The sequence below is a fragment of the Rhinoraja longicauda genome, unplaced genomic scaffold (assembly GCF_053455715.1).
Source record: "Rhinoraja longicauda isolate Sanriku21f unplaced genomic scaffold, sRhiLon1.1 Scf001955, whole genome shotgun sequence".
In the NCBI taxonomy this organism is placed as follows: Eukaryota; Metazoa; Chordata; class Chondrichthyes; order Rajiformes; family Arhynchobatidae; genus Rhinoraja; species Rhinoraja longicauda.
Window position 1 is genome coordinate 1 of NW_027603169.1, and position 20000 is coordinate 20000.

General features: G+C 41.8%; 1 protein-coding gene across 1 annotated transcript; it reads left to right on the forward strand.

Moving 5' to 3' along the window:
- Positions 1-50: 50 nt before the first annotated feature.
- On the forward strand, positions 51-18744 carry LOC144591797 (TALPID3 protein-like; the record flags this gene model as incomplete). Its single annotated transcript, XM_078395819.1, has 6 exons — positions 51-241; positions 1578-1690; positions 3870-4054; positions 6984-7146; positions 16828-17065; positions 18500-18744. Coding segments are annotated over 6 exons (1135 nt in total), but the record flags the coding sequence as incomplete, so codon positions are not given.
- Positions 18745-20000: the final 1256 nt, after the last annotated feature.

Genomic DNA, 20000 nt, shown 5'->3' on the forward strand with positions numbered 1-20000 from the left:
TTTATCTGACATTTTCCATTTTAAGCCCTACTTGTTTTTTTTGTGTTTAGGACCCTGATACTGATACTGAATATCAAGGATCACCTGAACCAGCGATAGAGTTGGAAGGCTTTGCTGAGTCCATTTCTGCTTTGTACAAAGATCCATCATTTCCTCCTTCTGTTCCTGCCTCTCATCCAGCTGTTAATATTGTAGGAGTGATAGAGCGCAAGGAGTCCATAGAAGATCAGCTGATAGAGTGGTAGGTAACATGTTGAAGACATTGAAGGTAGACACAAAATGCTGGAGTAACTCAGCGGGTCAAACAGCATCTCGGGAGAGAAGGAATGGGTTGACTCATTCCTTCTCTCCCGAGATGCTGCCTGACCCGCTGAGTTACTCCAGCATTTTGTGTCTACCTTCGATTTAAACCAGCATCTGCATTTTTTTTCCTACACATGTTGAAGTCATTGAAATGTTGTGAATTGTATACATTGATGATCTCAACTAAAGCAGAGGGTACTTTGGTAAAACAAATCTTCAATCCAAGTGCCAGTTTATCAATGAGATTATCACATGTCTTGCTGCTTCTTATTGGTGCTTCTCATACCACCCACATATATTCAAAAACTCTCTCTCAATCACACACATCTCCCTTGTCCAGTTACCTGCTCTCCCCTCAACTCCTCACATCCACTCCTAAATCAATTTGAGCTTGCTCCCTCTCTTGTTCCGCTCTTTAACCTTCTGCCACCCACTCTCAGATTCCCTCCCATTCTCTCACATTCTGACTTCCTTCAGCCCTTTTCTCCACCCACATTCCTAGCCATGATCCAGCTCATGATCTCAGGCAGGCCCTGGCCCTCAGTTCATGATGCACACCTGAAAACATTCCCAGTCCATACCGATTCTGGCCACATTGCGGCCTACAGCTCCTATTCCCAGTAATGCTCCACTCCCTTGTCTTCTGCTGCATTGGTGGCCCTACTATTGCATGGTACTGTCATCAGTACACCTGATCCCATTCCTGACCTCACTGTATCTGCACACATGACCACTTTCCTGGACACAATCTACCTGCAAATGGTCACAATTTAACGCAATTCAAATACATTGCAGCTCTTGATTCAAATCTGCACAACCGCCCACTTTCCCAGCTCCTGTAGCCCATCCTGGACACGCCCCATACCACTCCTGGTCCCAACCATGCTCTCTCTGCATACATGATCCCATTCCCAACACAATCTATTCACTCACATGGTCCCGTTCCCAGCCACGCTGCCACTGCACTCCTGGCCCCAACCCTGACCATGGTCCTCCTACATACATGGTCCGATTCCCAGGACACTCTGTACACTTACCTGGTGAATTTACCAGCTGCGGTCTGCTTGGACACCTGGCCCCACCTGGCCTTGTTCCATCTGTACACCTGCCCACAATCCCCAAGGGAGTATCACTGAAGGTCAGTGGAAGCTGCCAATGTCTCGTGCAGCTTGAAATGTGGAACACAGTTATATGCCTTTTTTTTAAAAGATCTGTCCACGTATTATGAATATTTTCTAGTTTGTCATCAAATATTGAAATCCTTATTCCAACAGGGTTGAGCAAGAACTCATGTCCCAAATCATTAGTAAGATGTGTCCTTTACAGCCTGTGGAACATGTTATTAATTCCGAAAGTGAGGAGAGTGTGCTGTCAGGCTCAGATATTGGTATGTCTCACCTTAACATCAACTTAAAGTACTGCGCCAATTTAGATTCAAGCTTATCCTAATAATATTTAATATGACTTATGTAAGGTTGTTTAAGTTAAAAAAGATTACTTCCTGCCTTTCAACTTTTAACATTGAACACATTTTGGGATTTTGTAAATTATCTCTATTTCTCCAACTTTTTTATTCTCCGTGTTTTCCTTTTACATTTCCGTTTCCTGCCTGGATGATAAATGTCAGCAATGTATCTCTGCAAAAATGTCTCTGAGGAATAATATGCTTCTAATCTTCCACTTTTCCATATAGTAACCAGCATTGGGAGAATGGCTAAATTTTGACAAATGCTACACGTGGAGGTCATAAGTTCAATCCACATTTCTTGCAGTACAATTAATAGTGTGCTGGTGCAAATCTTGGCCACACTAGCACAGTACTTACTGTTCAGTGTTGACATTAATTCAAATGTTCTGAACTCAATGTTGGCAGCTTTTTGGATCAATATTTCTGGAAAAATAATCTCTCGTTGATAAATGTGACATATTCCCATGACATCTACGACTGCCAATGTGTTCCTCCGCCAGTCACATCTTTTCATCCCCTTTCTGCCTTCTGCAGGGACTGCTCCTTCCGCAACTTCTTGGTTTACTCATCCCTTTACAGCCTAACCACCCCTCCCCAGGTACATTCACCTGAAACTGTAGGAGATATAACACCTGTCCTTATACCTCCTTCCTCACATCCATCCAAGACCACAGTTGTCCTTCCAGGTGAGGCAGAGATTCACATACACCTCGTCCAACTACATCTCCATGAATTTTGGTTCAGTGAGACCGATTATAGACTCGGCGACTGTTTCGCTGAACACTTGCGCTCGGTGACCCAAGGCCTGCTGGATCTCCCGGTTGCTAACTATTTTAACTCCTCTTCTCATTCCCATACTGACCTTTCCTGACCCTCCTACATTGCCAGAGTGAGACCGCACACAAACTGGAGGGACAGCACCTCATATTCTACTTGGGTAGCTTTGGGAACAACCCAATGGAAAAAACATTGAATTCTCCAATTTTAGGAAACTATCCTGACCTCCCCCCAGTTTCTATTCCCCCCCATTTCCCCATCTCTCTTCCCTGTGCCCCACCTGGACATGCTTTCATTTCTCCCCTCCCCCTCCCCTTCCCCCTGCATTCCTTCCTCTGGTATAACAATTTGCAATTCTTCAGTCCCTTTGTCTCACACCTTCTGTCTTTTCATTTCTGGCCTTTGTCCAACCTTCTGCCTATCGAAAAACGCCCCTCATCTTAATCCACATATCACTTGCCAGGCTTTGCCATGCCTCTCCTCTTTACCAGCTTTGTCCCCCGCCCCCCCAACACAATCATTCTGAACAAGACTCCTGATCGGAAACATCATTTATCCATGTTCTGCAGGGATGCTACCTGACTCCAGCTCTTTGTATCTTCTCATGACATTTCCATTGTTTTAAAAAGCCATGTTTTGCATGTTCTTGTTTTAAGGGAGCCATATTTTGTTTTCTTCCTTACTTCCCGCCCCCTCCCCTGTGCCCCACCTAGACTCGCACCGAGTTCTCCCCTCCCCCTCCACTTACATTCCTTCATCTGGCTTCACAATTTGCAACGCTTTAATCCTTTTGACTCACACCTATTTTTTTCTTCTCTGGCCATTGTCAATAACCTACCTATCAGAAATCCCATTTGCTTGTGTTTCCCTTTTACCTGCCACACTTTGTCTTGCCCCTCCTCTCTTCTACCTCTCTTTCCCTCCCCCCATCCACAATCAGTCTAGCCCCAAAATGTCACCTCTTCATGTTCTGCAGAGATGCTGCCCGATGCACTGATACTCCAGCACATTGTATCTTCTCATATTGCTGTTGTTTATAGAGAGCCATATTTTCTTGTTTAAACTTTCACTATTAATAAAATGGCACTTTCACAGTAGAGATATGAAATAAGTATCTTTCTTTATTTCTCTGAATTAAAGCTGAATGATTAACGTGTAACTCTGCCATCCTCTAATGGTTGTTAATGAGGCAGCTTTTTCTGCCCCGAATTCATTTGTGAAAACGGGAAATATATAATTTTCTGTAGCATCATTTACTAATGTGTATTCTGCTTTGATATGGTTTCCAGAGCTAAGATGTTATTGTTTGCTTCCTCAACAGTAGAAGCTGCTGGAGGAGGAGGCTTGCAGCTTTTTGTGGATGCAGGCGTTCCTGTGGACTCTCAACTAATTCGTCAGTTTGTAGACGAAGTACTTGCTGAGATAATCGCCATTATGCTGGGGCAGCGCCAGAGTGAAAGTAAAACACTCGTACAAGAACCTTCTCAACAAAGAACAGCTTCACCGGTTAGAAGTTCTCATATTCCACAAAACATTTAGAGACTGAACACATTTATCTCAATAATGTGTATGAGAATACTGTCTGATATTGTGTCTGAATCCTAATCAAACTCAAGTGGCATAGCGTGGAATTGGGGAGTGATTTAATCATGCCCACTCATCATTTAGTTTCTCAGCTTGCACAGCAGTAAATGATGTGTTGCGCTGGTGTGAAATGTAAGCATTTTGTTGGCTAAACTAGGCATCTTCAGTGCTTATTACAAAACCATGCAAAAAAAAAATGCTGGTGAATCAAAATGAGCATTTACTCCCCCAAGGTATCAGGGTAGTTTGATATAAAAACGTAGACATGATTTATACTGACTATTACATTAAAAACAATGCAGGGCATGTAATATATCAAGGAATATTCACAATTACTGATGCCTATTCGCTAGAAGCGAGTTTGAAGCTATCTAGATTACTTTGCCCAGAATCCTCAAAAGAAAATTACAATTAAATATTCTGAGTGAAAGAATTCTTTTGCATAAAGAATTCCAATCTACGCTGTGTTTCTGAATCTTGCTGTAAAGGTCTCAGGAAAAAAAATGTAAGTGCAAGCGTACCTACTAACATAAAAATGAGGAAGTATTAGTTATTTGGCCTCTCCCAACCTGTTCTGTCAGTCAATAAAACCTTGACTGAGACTATTTTGTAACTCCAACCCTGCATGCCCATCAGTCCCCGGTAATTATTCAATGCCTTACTTATCAAGAATCTATTTATCTCTGCCTTAAAAGTATTCAAAGTCTATTTCCACTGCGTTTTGAAGAAGAAAATTCTAAAGACCCATGACCCTGAGAAAGAAAAAAAATCACCCCATGGGTGACCACCTATTTTTAAGCAGTGACCTCCTTATTTTAGTAACAGTCACAACAACTATTTCCATACTTGGCATCTGCTGTCATTCCAATCTCACCACACTCTATACATGCACTAAAAATGACATGGCTATTTAGGCTGGTCCTGGCATTCAACTTAACTATTATTAGAACAAAACACTGCTGTTCTTTGGAGTAAATTTTTAGCCCTGCTACATATGTTCATATCAGTGGTATCTATATATTACTAAAACTCACATCTTGTTTGTTCCCCTGTTCCTGTATGTTTGTTCCCCCGTATGTTTGTTTGTCCCATGTGTTTGTTTGTGCCGTTTTCATCCAGAAAAAAACAGTACACGATAGCGTGACAATTTTAGATCCACTCTACTCACCATTCCCCCCGAGGTCTCAATAAATCAACTTTTGTTACTTTTTGAAAACAATTTACCTAATAAACTTTAATCAATGCGCTAAAACCTTTGTATTGTTTTCCAAATTAACGTGTTAAAAATTGCTTGGTAGAGGTTAGAATACATTACTTAAAATAACTAGACTCAGTTTATGTGTCAACAAAGTGGATTATCTTTTAAAATATTTGTCACTGGCAATCTCTGCTGTGAATTTAAATCAGTGGTGCAGAGAAAAGAGAACTTAATTTACATAAGCGTTTTACAATGAAGGTAAGTAACCTGTTGGCAAATGTTTTTCTATTTAACCACAAGCAAAATCTGATAATTTCCAATTGATTCAGACACATTTCTTTTCTTAGATTAGCATACTGATATTAGAAGGCAGATTTGCTTTAATAAACTTGAAATATTTTAGCGCTATCCTTTATCTAATGATATCTTGGTTATGAAAGGCGGAAGACTGAAGCACTAAAAATGTACACTCCAAAATATAGTATAGCAGAAATGCAGTTTTCATTTTTTCTGATTAACTTGTTTTTGGCGAATGAAAAGGTTGTGTGGTTGAATATTTAACATTTATGGCCACAAATTTGATATAACCAAGTTTATAAATCTGTTGTAAACGTTGGTATTTCTTTTTAGAAGATCTATTTATATATTTTTTATATAAGCGTTTATTTCTTTGTGAAATTATTTTTAATGGTCGGTAAGTCAGTTTTGTTCACATTACAAAGTGTTTCGTTAGAAGAAATAACTTTGTCATATGGTGGTATTTTAAGCCACCCTGTTCTTTGGTCTGTACAGAGTTTTTCATCTCAATCAGGGCCTCATTCATGCCACTTGTAGCTATGGGTGTCAAGGATTGGTATTGTGCCCTTGAGGTTTTTATTTAATTTATTCAGAAATGTATAAAATTATTCAGTTTTAACAATCTTGAAAATATTTAAAAATCTCAAAACAAAATTGATTGAAAGGATTTAAAAATCCTTACATATCAAAAACTTTGATACTTATATGAAAGTAAAATAATTAAAAAAAATAAACATTTAGCTCCCCCTCTGAAATAAATGTGGTCTTAAATCAGTCTCACATTCCCAACAGGAAATCCTGTCTTTCCCATTGAACCCCATTCAGAGTCCAGCATTTGAACTGAGTGGCATAACCACTGGCAGCTGTGGTCAATAAATCTTATAGGTAATCCATACAAGCCTGAACTTATGTGGTAATAACTGAATGTTAGCGATTCTCTTCAAAACTGTTGAGCCACAGTCACCAGGATATTGGCCCAATGTTTTCTAAACGATCCTCATACTGAATTTATTGTAGATTTGCATATCAAATCTCCGGTCTTCACAAAGCTATTGTGCTTTATAGTCATATTGGGGAGTTCCAGGATGGCTGGAAAACTTTGCAGAGAATTAAAGTTCAAAAGTTCTGTAATAATTTATCAAAATTAGTTGCTTACATATTAAAATTGCTAACCAGTTTCTCCCAAATTGTTAGGCAACCTGTCCTGTCTCTGCATGAGCTCAGTGCAGAGTTAGATGTGTTGGTGTGGATTCATAGATGCGGTCAATCTAAGCTCATATAAGCTCGGAACTGCTTCAAATCAAAACCCAATCTTGGTCTGATTGCCTGATTTTTTGCACTTTACCATTCCTACAGATAATGCTGATTCCAACACCAGTTCCAACACCAAGACAGACTCCATCACCTCCAGCTAGAAATGCTACCCTCATTCAAACACCAGAGCTCACACCCCAAGGTTCTGTTGAGAACGAATCAGAATCTGAACCAGAATTGGAACCTTTCGTGAAGTCACCACTAAGTGAGTAGAAACCTTCCCTGCACAGTATGCTGTGTTTTCCATAAGGTGGAAGATAATATTGGTACTGGTACTGATTTATTATTGTCACATGAACTGAGTGAGATACAGTGAAAACCTTTTCTTCAATCAAAATCAAAATCAGATGGTATTACACATGAATACAATCAATCCATCCACATGTACAACAGGCGGAACAAATAAATAAATACTAAAAGTGCAGAATATTATTTTCAACATTGTAATGTGCCCTTATGTAGAATTTCCTTGAGTTTATTTAGATATTAGAAAAGATCCAGCTCATTATATTACATAGAGGATACCCTTAAGCAATTATCAGGAAAATTATTGAACTATCATTCCGTGTTATATATATGTCTTAATGTTTTTGTTATGTCTCAGGGTTCATTCAATTGACCATTCATGTCTACTTGACTCATGTCAAGCTCAACAGGGTCTGACTAACTGTGTCATGTTCAGGCTGGGTCAGGCCCACATTCTGGTAATGCATTCACTGGGTCATGCTGTACTGACCCAGGTCAGCACTTTATCCATATTCGGATTATTTACTTTATAGGAAAGTAATATCATTATTAAACAAATTAGTACATGTTTGAGATTGTTACATTTATAATGATGGCTAAATTGAACGTGGGATAATCATCGGCGATCATTTTAACTCAAGTATGATTGTCCTCCTGGTGGGTGCTTTCTGTGGGTCTTGTGATGACTGAAGAGGCTGATCCTGGAGCTTCAGATCTTATGAGGGATGTCACATGGTATGTTCCTCCTGGAGGATGCCTGTGCACGACAGTTTTTAGGATGCCTGTGCACGACAGTTTTTAGCATGAGGAGACTGGTGCACAGACAGCCATTATAGAGTCTTTGACAGAGAAGGACCCAGGTCCAACGACGTGGTCTCCATGATGGTTGGGAGTCTCTCCCTGCTGCAGTCTTCTTCCTCCTCCTTAGCCGCTGTGGTGCTCCATCCGTTGCCCAACCACCATCCTCCATCCATTTCTTCATTGAGGTCTTCATCTTGGGACATGCTTTGTTTGGAACCTCCCCCTGTCACCTGCCCACAATGGTTGACCCTGCCAGGATCCTGATGCTTTTGCTCTCAGGAGAAATTGTGTCATTATGGGATGTTCTGGTTGCCCCATTTGAGGAAAGATGTGCAGGCTTTGGAGAGGGTGCAGAGAAGGTTTACCCAAATGGTGCCTGGATTAGAGGGTTGCAGCTACAGGGAGAGGTTGAATCGACTTAGATTGTTTTTTCTGGAGCATTGGAGGTTGAAGGGAGTCTTGATAGAAGTACATAAAATCATGAGAGGTATAGCTAGGGTAGACAGTCAGAAGCTTTCTTAGAGTGGAAATATCCAACACCATAGGGCATAGTTATAAGGTGAGAGCGGGAAAGTTTAATGGAGATGTGCAGGGCAAGTTTTTTTGCACTAAGAGTAGTGGGGGCCTGGAACACACTGCCTGGGGAGGTGGTGGAGGTAGATATGATAGTGGTGTTGTTTAAGAGACTTTTGGATAGGCACATGGAAGTGCAGGAAATAGGGAGATATGGATCATATACAGGCAGTTCATTTTAACTTGGCATCATGTTCAGCACAAACATTGTGCACTGAAGGGCTTGTTCATGTGCTGTACTGTTCCATGTACTGATCCATCAGGATCAGATTGGCTATATTTGAGTTATGTTTCAGTCTTGTGGTCCAACAGACCTCCATCATTATGTAAATATAATTTGCCATGTGTGACAAGAAAAGTTTGTTGAAAAACATAGCTCCTGTAGGAAGATGCTTTTTAAGTGGATAGGACATGCATGCCCTCAAATTCAGTTGGCATCTTACTGATTTCGGACTACAACTCCCAGTGTGGAGCCAATGGAACCTCCAGGGAAAAAGTACAGGTAGTTTAAATGTGCTGTTTTTCCCAATGTCCTGCCAGATTTATATCAATTTGATTGATGCTGAGAAGCTGAGTCATTAGTTTGTTGAAACAAATTGGGTTTAACTGACGTGGCACTCAGCTGAAAGATGAGCTTCGGTTCGTAATCTGTCTTTTAACATTTATTCAAGTCAGGGCACACATAATGACAGCATAAGTTCCAAAACACAAATTTACCTTGAGGTTCAATGCTCCGGTCAATTTTTGATCATCACTTTAACCAATCTCCTTTTCATTCAGATTGGTCAACAAAGAACAGAGGAGAATTTCCAGCATTGGTAATCTTAAAGAGTTTTATTTCCTCTGCTTCTCGGAAACTTAACAACCATGCTGCTTCTTGCTTGTTCTGAATTATCCAACTGAGAACCTGTTGTTGATTTCAAGTGCTCCAACACTGCGTGGTGAGAAAGTTGCCATCAGCAGTCAACTAAACCATAGTTATGCACACTGTAAAAACATCTGGTTAAGATAGAATAGAATAGAATAGAATAACATGTTTTTGGACGAAATTCCGTTACCCACAGTCAACAATAAGAAGCAATAAAAATAAAGCAATAAGCCACACAATCACAAAACCAACATAAAACAAAAAACATCCATCACAGTGACTCTCCTCCAGTCACCTCCTCACTGTGATAGAAGGCCAGAATGTCTTTCTCTTCCCCGCCATCTTCCCTGCTGTCTTTTCCCGCGGTCAGGCTGTTGAAATTGCCACGTTGGGGCGGTCGGGGCTCCCGACATTGAAGCCCCCGCCGGGCGGAGAAAATCCCGTGGCCTATTCTAGGCCGCGCCGGATGGTGAAGGTCCGCAGCGGGCTGACACAAGCCCCGCGATTTGGGGCGGACAAAGACGCTGACGCTGCCGGAGCTCCCGACGTCGGCCCCCACCCAGGGACCTGCGAGCTTCCAACGTCCACGCGGCCCGTGGCTGAAGCCTCCAGAGCCTCCGAAGGCGAGTCGCAGCCGCACTCGCAGCGCCACCACAGTCTCCGAAAACAGCCAGCTCCGCAGGTGGTGAGTACAGTCAGGGCCGCGGGCTCTATGAACCAGACCCCCAGGTGGTCCCAGTTGGAGGCCGCTAGCTCCAGGTGCATGGCCGATGGTAGGCCGCAGCGGGAACGGAAATACGACCCAGAAAAAGGTTGCGTCTCCATTCGGAAGAGACTCCATACGGAATTTTTAATAATTCCTCCCCCCCCCACCACACACATAGCACACAAGCACAAAAAACACGACATCACATCCAAACACTACAATTAAGACAAAAATAAAAACACAAAAGACAAACGGACTGCAGGCAAGCTGCAGCTGCTGCGCAGCGCCGCCACTTCCTGATACTAAGATACAGTTGTAAATATTTATCTACAGTATATAAGTTGCTTCTTTCTTGAGTTTTTAACATATTCAAATGTTTTCTAATGAGTGCAAGAACAATTGTTGTACAACTCTTCCAAACTATGGGTTTGGTTGCATTTGGAGATTTTTTGGAGGGACAGGAGTTATTCACACTTGGAAAAGCGTAGACTTGCAAGGGATAATCAACATGGCTTTGTGTGGGGGAGAGCATGTCTCACACATTTGATTAAGTTATTCGAGGTAGTGACAAAAATGATTGATGAGGGTAGGACTTTGGATCTTTTCTACATGGACTTTAGTAAAGCATTTGACAACGTCCCTCATTGTACATTGGTCCAGAATATGTCATATGGGATTCAGGGTGAGTAGGTAAATTGGATCCAAAACTAGCTTGGTTAGAGAAGTCAGAGGGTAGTGGTGGTGGAGTGTTCTCTGATTACAACTGTGCAAGGATCAGTTCTGGAATCTTTGTTGTTTGTAAATATGTTAATAAATAGGATGAAAACTAAAGTGGGCTGATTAAGAAGTTTCTGATGACACCCAAAATTGTGAAGTAGTGGATGGTCAGCTACAGCTGTATATAGATCAGTTGGAAATTTTGGGCAGAGGAATGGCCTATACAATTTAATCCGGACAAGTATGAGATATTGCATTTGGCGAAGTAAAATGCAAAAGACGGTGTATAGTAAATGGCAGGATCTTTAGCAGCATAGATGGATAAAGGGATCTTGGGATGCAAGTCCATGGCTCCATAAAATGGGTAAGATAAGTAGATAGGGTGGTGAGGAAGGCATCCTTGCCTTTATGAGTAGGTGCATTGGGTATGAAAGCTGACAAGCCACATTGCAGTTGTGTAAAACTTTAGTTAGGTCACACTTGGAATATTATGTGTTGTTCTGGTTGTTGCATTATAGGAACGGTGTGGAAACCTTGGAGAGGCTCACCAGGATGTTGCCTGGATTGGACTATATTAGCTGTAAGGAGATGTTAGCCAAACCTGGAGTGTTTTCTCTGAGGCTGAGGGATGAAAGGATAGGAGTTCGCAAAATTCTGAGACAAACTAGTCAGAATCTTTTTTCAAGGATGGAAATGTCAAATACTGGAGAACATAAGTTTAAAATTAGAAAGGGAAAATGTAAAGTTGATTTGTGAGGCATGTTTTAACATAGAGAGTGGCAGGAATTTGGAATTCACTGCCAGAGTAGGTGGTAGAAACAGCAATGTTCCTGAGGTGATTAGACAGACATATGAGCAGGCAGGGGATAGTGGGGAAAGTGACCATATGCAGATATATGCAGTCTGAAGAAGGGTCTCGACCGGAAACGTCACCCATTCTTTCTCTCCAGAGATGTTGCATGACCCGTTGAGTTACTCCAGCATTTTGTGTCTACCTTCGACATATAGTATTAGTTTAGATTGTCATCATGATGATCACTGTCAAGATGGGCAGATAGGCCTGTAACCGTAAGCCTGTACTTTACTTCATTATAATTTCAGAATAAGGGTCATTAATTTTTTAGATGGGATGAGATGAAATTTCTCAGAGGATTGGAAATCTAGATTCCAGAGAGCTGTGGAGGTAGTCACTGAATATATTCAAGCTGGAGATCGATGAACATTTAAACCACAGGAGAATACAGGCCTTTCCCAGATTACGCAGGGTTACGTTACTGCAAACTGTTCATAATCTGGAAACAAGGCCTCAAAGATCTGAAGAAGGGTCTCGACCCGAAACGTCACCCATTCCCTCTCTCCTAGATGCTGCCTGACCTGCTGAGTTACTCCAGCATTTTGTGATACCTTCGATTTTTACTAGCATCTGCAGTTATTTCCCTCAAAATAAGTTCCCCAAGTGGCAGGAGATGTAACCAACTCTGCAGCAGCCAGAAAATCCATTCCGCCCATTTCCAAAACGTTTGTTCAAATGTACACGTTTGGAGAGAATGGGTAAGTAATGATGAGATGAACATGATGGAGGGCCCAGTTGACTACTTGTGCTCTGATTTGGATCTTACTGGCGAGTTTTGAAGATGTTAGGGTTTATTCACCAGAGCGGGGATAGTGAAGGAATGGTGTGACAACAGTGTTAAAGGCTTCGCACATGTTCATACAATGATTAGAATACAAAGCTTAATCATGAGCTAAGTATAAAATACATTTGAGTAGAAATTCAAAACACAGTTGCTTACCAAAGATAGTCTGAAAGCAAAATTTTCAAGCAGAAATCACAGGTGAGGCAGGTCTACAAAAAATCTTTTGGAAACACTTGAATTGAGAGGAACATTAAAAAGTATGGCAGAAAAATAGGACATGGGGATTAGACTGTGCGACTTTTCCAGCGACAATTGCTGGCATCGACTTTAGCGGAATGACTTATGTCTGTGTATTGTTACATTTAATGGATCTTTGTGGAGCAGAGCTGTTTTTATTTGAAGACAGGCTTTCTATTTTTTGAACGTAATTTAGCAAAATTGTGCACATAAGGTCTTGCATAGAGTTCTTGTGGAAGAGTGAGTTACGATTGTAACTAGCTATGCTATCAAATAGACTGGAGCATATTGACACCAATAGATTTCTTTCAAGCTTCTCTTCTAGAAAGCTTATGAGTTCAGCTAACCTGTCATGGCAACAACAGGTTGATTGAAGGTACCAAAGGAAAAAAGTGGAAGAAATTATGTATCGTCCTACTGAGAAATAACAGAAAATTGAAAGCAAAGACATCTATAACCCCTCTAAGTGGCTGGACACGTACATAAATAATTTAAATTTTGAGATTTAAAAAAGAATAGAAGTAGACTCCAGACGTATCAGGACGGAAAGTTTAAGAAGGGATAAGTAAGGTTCGGTAAATGAGGTGAGGTGAATACCGAATTAAAGGGGTTGTATTTAAATGCATGTAGTATAAGAATCAAAGTGGATGAGCTTGTAGCACAATTAGAAATAGGTAAATATGATGTTGTGGGAGTTACAGAGACGTGGCTGCAAGGGGATCGGAGTCGGGAGCTAAATATTCATGTTTATACTTCCTATCGGAAAGACAGACAGGTGGGCAGCGGAGGTCAAGTCAAGTCAATTCTATTTGTATAGCACATATAAAAACAACCCACGTTGACCAAAGTGCTGTACATCAGTTCAGGTACTAAGAAACGAACATACAATGGCACACAAACATGACAGCACATACATAAACAGTTCACAGCACCCCCTCAGAGGGCCTCAAATGCTAGGGAGCAGAAATAGGTTTTGAGCCTGGACTTAAAGGAGTCAATGGAGGGGGCAGTTCTGATGGGGAGAGGGATGCTGTTCCACAGTCTAGGAGCTGTAACCGCAAAAGCGCGGTCACTCCTGAGCTTAAGCCTAGACCGCGGGATAGTGAGATAGGTGGGGCGGCTCTATTGGTAAGGAATGAAATTCAGTCCTTAGCGAGGGGTGACATACGATCAGAAGGTGTAGAGTCATTGTGGGTAGAGCTGAGAAATTGTACAGGTAAAAAGATCCCAATGGGAACTATTTACAGGCCCCCAAACAGTGGCTAGGAGATAGGGTACGTTGCATCAGGAGATATAATCGGCCTGTAGGAAAGGCAATGCTACGGTGGTCATGGGAGATTTCAATATGCAGGTCAACTGGGAAAATCCCAAGAATACTGGACCCCAAGAAACAGAATTTGTAGTGTGCCTCCGAGATGGTTTCATAAAGCACCTTGCAGTGGAGCCTACCAGGGAAAAGGCAATTCTGGATTTAGTATTGTGCAATGAACCGGATTTGATAAGAGAATTCAAGGTAAAGGAACCACATGGAGATAGTGACTACAACATGATAAGATTTAACCTGAAATTTGAGAGGGAGAAGGTGAAATCGGTGTTGGTATTGCAGCTGAGCAAAGGGGACTACAGAGGCATGAGGGAGGAGCTGGCCAACGTTGACTGGAAAGGGATCCTAGCAGAGATGACAGTGGAACAGCAATGGCAAGAATTTCTGGGAATAATTCAGAAGATGCAGAATCTATTCATTACCAAGAGAGAGAAAGACTCTAGGGGGAGAATGAGGTGACTGGCTGACAAGGGAAGTCAGGGACAATATAAAACTAAAAGAGAAGGCATACAACATTGCAAAGATTAGTGGGAAGCCAGAGGATTGGGAAGCTTTTAAAGAATAACAGAAGGTAACTAAAAAGCCAATATGGGGAGAAAAGATGAAATACAAAGGTAAGCTAGCTAATAATATAAAAGAGGAGAGCAAGAGTTTCTTCAGATATATAAAGAGTAAGAAAGAGGCAAGAGTGGACGTTGGACTGCTGGAAAATGATGCAGGAGAAGTGATAATGGGTAATAAAGAAATGGCAGAGGAGTTATATAACTATTTTTGTGTCAGTCTTCACAGTGGAAGATACCAGCAATGTGCCTGAAATTCAAGAGAGTCAGGGGTGGAAGTTTGTGGAGTGGGTATTACTCGAGAGAAGGTGCTTGGGTGGTGCTGAAGGTGGATAAGTCACCAGGACCGGATGGACTGCACCCTAGGGTTCTGAAAGAGGTGGCTTTAAAGAATGTGGATGCATTAATAGTGATATTTCAAGAATCACTAGAGTCAGGAGTGGTTCCAGATGATTGGAAAATTGCCACTATTACCCCACTGCACAAGAAGGGAGCAAAGCAGAATAGTGGGAACTTTAGGCCAGTTAGTCTGACTTCAGTGGTGGGTAAGATTTTAGAGTCCATTATAAAGGATGAGGTTACAGAGTAAGAAGTTCATGATAAAATAGGCCAAGGTCTGCATGGTTTTGTGAAGGGGAGATCTTGCCTGACAAATCTGCTGGAATTCTTTGAAGAAGTAAATAGTAGGACAGACAAAGGAGAGCCAGTGGACATTGCTTACCTAGATTTTCAGAAAGTCTTTGATAAGGTGCCACACATGAGGCTGCGAAGGAAGATGAGAGCCCATGGAATCAAAGGGTAGATACTAGCATGGATAGCAGGTTGGCTGGATGGGAGAAGGCAAAGAGTGGCAATACAGGGGGCTTTTTTCTGGTTGGATGCCAGTGACACGGTTCCACAGGGGTCGGTGCTGGGGCCGCTACTCTTCACGTTGTACATGAATGATTTCTCATTACGCATTGTTAATGAACCACTCTTCCCAGCTTAACAACATCTTTCCCGTAGCAGGGTGACCAAAGTTAACAACATATTGTTTGTTTGCCTCTTTGTCGGGTATGTCGAACAATCCCTGTTCCGGACATACACTGGCCCCATCCCCGAACTCTACCTCCGCTACATCGACGACTGCATTGGTGCTACCTCTTGTACCCATGCAGAACTCACTGATTCATACACTTCACTTCCAATTTCCATCCTGCCCTTAAATATACTTGGACTATCTCCGACATCTCCCTCCCGTTTCTGGACCTCACCATCTCCATCACAGGAGACAGACTAGTGATTGACATCTACTATAAACCCACTGACTCGCACAGCTATCTGGACTACACTTCTTCCCACCCTGTCTCCTGCAAAAAGTCTATCCCCTACTCCCAATTCCTCCGTCTATGCCGCATCTGCCCCCGGGATGATGTTTCACACTAGGGCATCAGAGATGTCCTCATTCTTCAGGAAACTGGGCTTCCCCTCTTCCATTATAGATGAGGCTCTCACTAGGGCCTCTTCTACATCCCGCAGCTCCGCTCTTGCTACACCTACCCAAACCTTGAGTTCATCTGTCTTACTCGTCAGGCCTCTCGTATTAAAATAATTACAATTCAGTACAACAGTCCTTCCTACCCCCCTGCGTGCACCTGCCTATTCTGTCCGCTGAACTTTCTTCACCTTCCATAGAGACTGTCAGCCTCCATCCTGCAGTGGATCCCGCCTCCCTCCCAATCTACAATACATGGATAGGAAAAGCTTAGAGGGATATGAGCGAAATGTAGGCAGGTGCGACCAGTGTAGATGGGGCATCTTGGTCAACATGGGCAAGTTGGGCCGAAGGGCCTGTTTCTGTGCTGTATCACTATGACTCAACTCAGCCATCTGACAATTTAATGGGCAGGACTTCCTCTATTGATACCACTGATAATCCCCCTGATCTCCATCTCCTCTCCACCCTCCAATCCATTTGTTGCTTCTCTATTTTTATGCCATGCCACAGTTTAGGGTCTCGTGGTCAAGACTATACCCTGCTTTGCCTCCTAAGGCTTCATTGGGAGATTGTAAAAACATTGATGGATTTATATACCAGAGATGGCCACTGACCACAAAATCAGTTAATAATTGTTAAAAACATTGTCAATAAAAATAAAGGTCTATCTTAATTATTCAAATGTTTTATTATTGTTCCGACTGTGGCACAATAGTTAACACCCATTATGTTTAATACAGCTGTAGATGATGTGGGACTGAAACCTGTGGAAAAATCCAGCCCGGTCGTTACTCCTGTTATCACACCGACTCCCACTCTTTCAAGAGTATCCACACCTTCACCGATCACGCAGCCTATCTCAAAGACAAGCTCAGCGCCTTCGCAGAAACCTCCAAATCCCTGGGGAGATGCAGAACTCCCCCTAGAGGAGGAAAATCCTAGCGCAGCACAAGATGCAGCACCACGGCCAAGAGCCATGTAAGTGAAAATGTGATATTTTGAAAATATCTCAAAAATGTGATATGCTTGTGCTATTGCCTTTTTTGATCATTCTGTTCACACCTGTGCTAACACCTTTAAATCATCTTGAATGGTCTTGAAAATTAGAACCCACCCCCCTTTTTCTCCTCTCTCTTTCCCAAACCCCACTAGATTTGCACCCATTTATCCCCTTGCATCCTCCCCCTCTCCCCTTCCATTTATATTCCTTCCTCTGGCTTCACAATTCACACCTCTTCTCTCCTCATCTCACACCTTTTATGTTTTTATCTCTGGCCTTTGACCAACCATTTGCCTATCAAACATCCCCACACTCACCATGCTTTATCTTGCCCCCACCTCTCTTTCAGCCTTCATGTGCATCCTACAATCAGTCTGAAGAAGGATCTCAACCCAAAATGTCACCTATCCATCTTCTCCAGAAGCTGCCTGACTGCTGAGTTATTCCAGCACTGACTTACATTGGCTAATACTCTTCTCAAGCTTAAACGCTTTAAAAAATATATTCTCGCATCATTCCATGATTTAATTCCCTCTTCATCCATCTACTTTTGTGTTCTTCTGTATCTGGCCCAATGCACAACCCCCCCATTCACCTGTGCCAATCAACCCTTCCTTACCTGGATCCATTCAGCATCATCACATTCTAGATCTTGTCTCACCCTTTCCTCTCAGCTCTTTCTACTAGTTATCTTTCCTCCATTCTAGTCCTGACCCGCTGAGTTACTCCAATATTTTGTGATTTTTACTCAAAATTCCAGCATCTGCAGTTGCTTGTGTTTATTTTGATCCGTCCTTTGTTCTTATTTTACCTTCGGTTGCAAATCCTATTTTTGCATTTGTCTTTCACTCTAGTTAAATAATCCAGACCAAAGGTTCACTTAATATAATCATTCCTTTTTGCTTTTACTCACAAAATAGTATTTGAACAAGCAATACCCCTTTGTCAAAACTGACTCTTTTGGTCAAGAATTGTAAATTTTGGTTATGTCCTGATTGTTAATCCTTCACAACAGATGAAATAAAGCACTAACCACATGTGTGTCTTGGCTGTTGGCATTTCTCATCCTACCAGCCATTGACAAAGAAATCTGAAGACAGATGTGTTTCTAACACATGATCTGAGAAGGGTCACATGTGTGCACATAAAAGACGCACATGCTAGTGCACCGAATGTAAATGAATCTATTATGCAATATTGAACCACAACAATAAATTAAGGCTCATCAGTCTTTCAAGTTTTAGATTTATCTCTAGGAATAAGTATTTATTTCTCCTCTAGATTTCTATATTTATTTAGCGATTTTAAATGTATTAATTTATCCTTATTCTTCCTAGCTCGTTCACGCCAGAAATTATAAGGATAGATTATTTTATTACCATTTGTTTATTGATATCTATTATCTATTTTAGTATTATGTCAGTCGCCAACGACGAGGAACCTGAAAATTTAATTTTGACACCTCCACTCTCAACTGCCCCTGTCATTCTTCCAATGCACATGCAAACTCCAGCACCCCATCGTCTGTCAGAGACTCCATCTGCATCCACTGAAGAAAGTAGCTCGACAATCTCCGTCACCGAAACCGAGACTGCTGATCGAAATATCTCCGAAGGAGAGATCCTGTTAAGCTATGGGCAGATGGCTGCAGCAAAAGGTATAACCATAGCAGCCCAGTAAAAGCACGTGGCCATAAATTTTTAGGAAGTAGACCGTTGCACAGTACTGTGGAAACCATGAGTGATGTGCCATATTGGGAAAAGCTAGCCATAGTTCTCTGAATGCCACATACACTTGAGAACTGAAGGGCGCAGCATATAAGCTACCTTTTCACCTTATCATATGCTTAAACCACACCCAGACTAATGTAATGCATGATTTATTGTCTGGTTGTGAAGTGTTGTTTGATAGGAGTTTGGACAAATTCATCCAGATGTCCAAGGGAGCAGATACACAGCATATAAAGTGCCTATTTGCGATAAAGTACACTAATTCAATTCAACCAGTGTGGCCAAACCAAAGACAAGTTTAATCATTATAGTAGAGACATGGAGTTAAATGGTATGGACCCATTTGTAAGAAATCTTCAATTCCTAGATTATTCAAGTGTTCATCTAGATTCCTCTTAACATCTGGACTTATTCACAAAATGCTGGAGTAACTCAGCAGGTCAGGCAGCATCTCAGGAGATGCTGCCTGACCTGCTGAGTTACTCCAGCATTTTGTGAATAAATACCATCGATTTGTACCAGCATCTGCAGTTATTTTCTTACATTGACATCTGGACATCATCCTAGAAAAAATGACACTCTATGCTGAACTTTGTCATCACAAAAGATTACCAGTGAGTACAGGTAATGATTCAAAGATATTCTCAAAACCTCTGTAATATCTCCAGTAATTTGGCGGAAACCTTGACCTATGACTACCCATATGAAGAAAGAACATTCTGGCTGGGGTTGGGAATCTCAAGAACATTTGCCAGTCGCACATAGAAACTCAACACATCCCAAACTACTCACCCATCCATGCTGTCAAGCATCTTCTGCTCCATCTTTGTCAGAATTAGTAGGTTTCACATTAGCCTCATTGGCCGTTACAGAACACATGTAATGGAATGGACACAAGCTATCTTTGATTCCAAAGGCAAAAGACAAAGTGTTGGAAGAACTCAGCAGGTCAGGCGGCATTTGTGGAGGGAACGGACAGACGACATTTTGGGCTGGGACCCTCCTTCAGGTTCATCAGTCTGAAGAAGGGCCCCGACCTTAAACATGGTCTATCCATTCCCTCCCAGATGTTGTCTGACCCACTAGGTTTCTCCAGCTCTCTTTACTCAGGATTCAAGCATCTGCAGCTTCTTTCATCTTTGTTTGATTCCAAAGGTCCACTTAATAGAGAATAGAGAGAGCA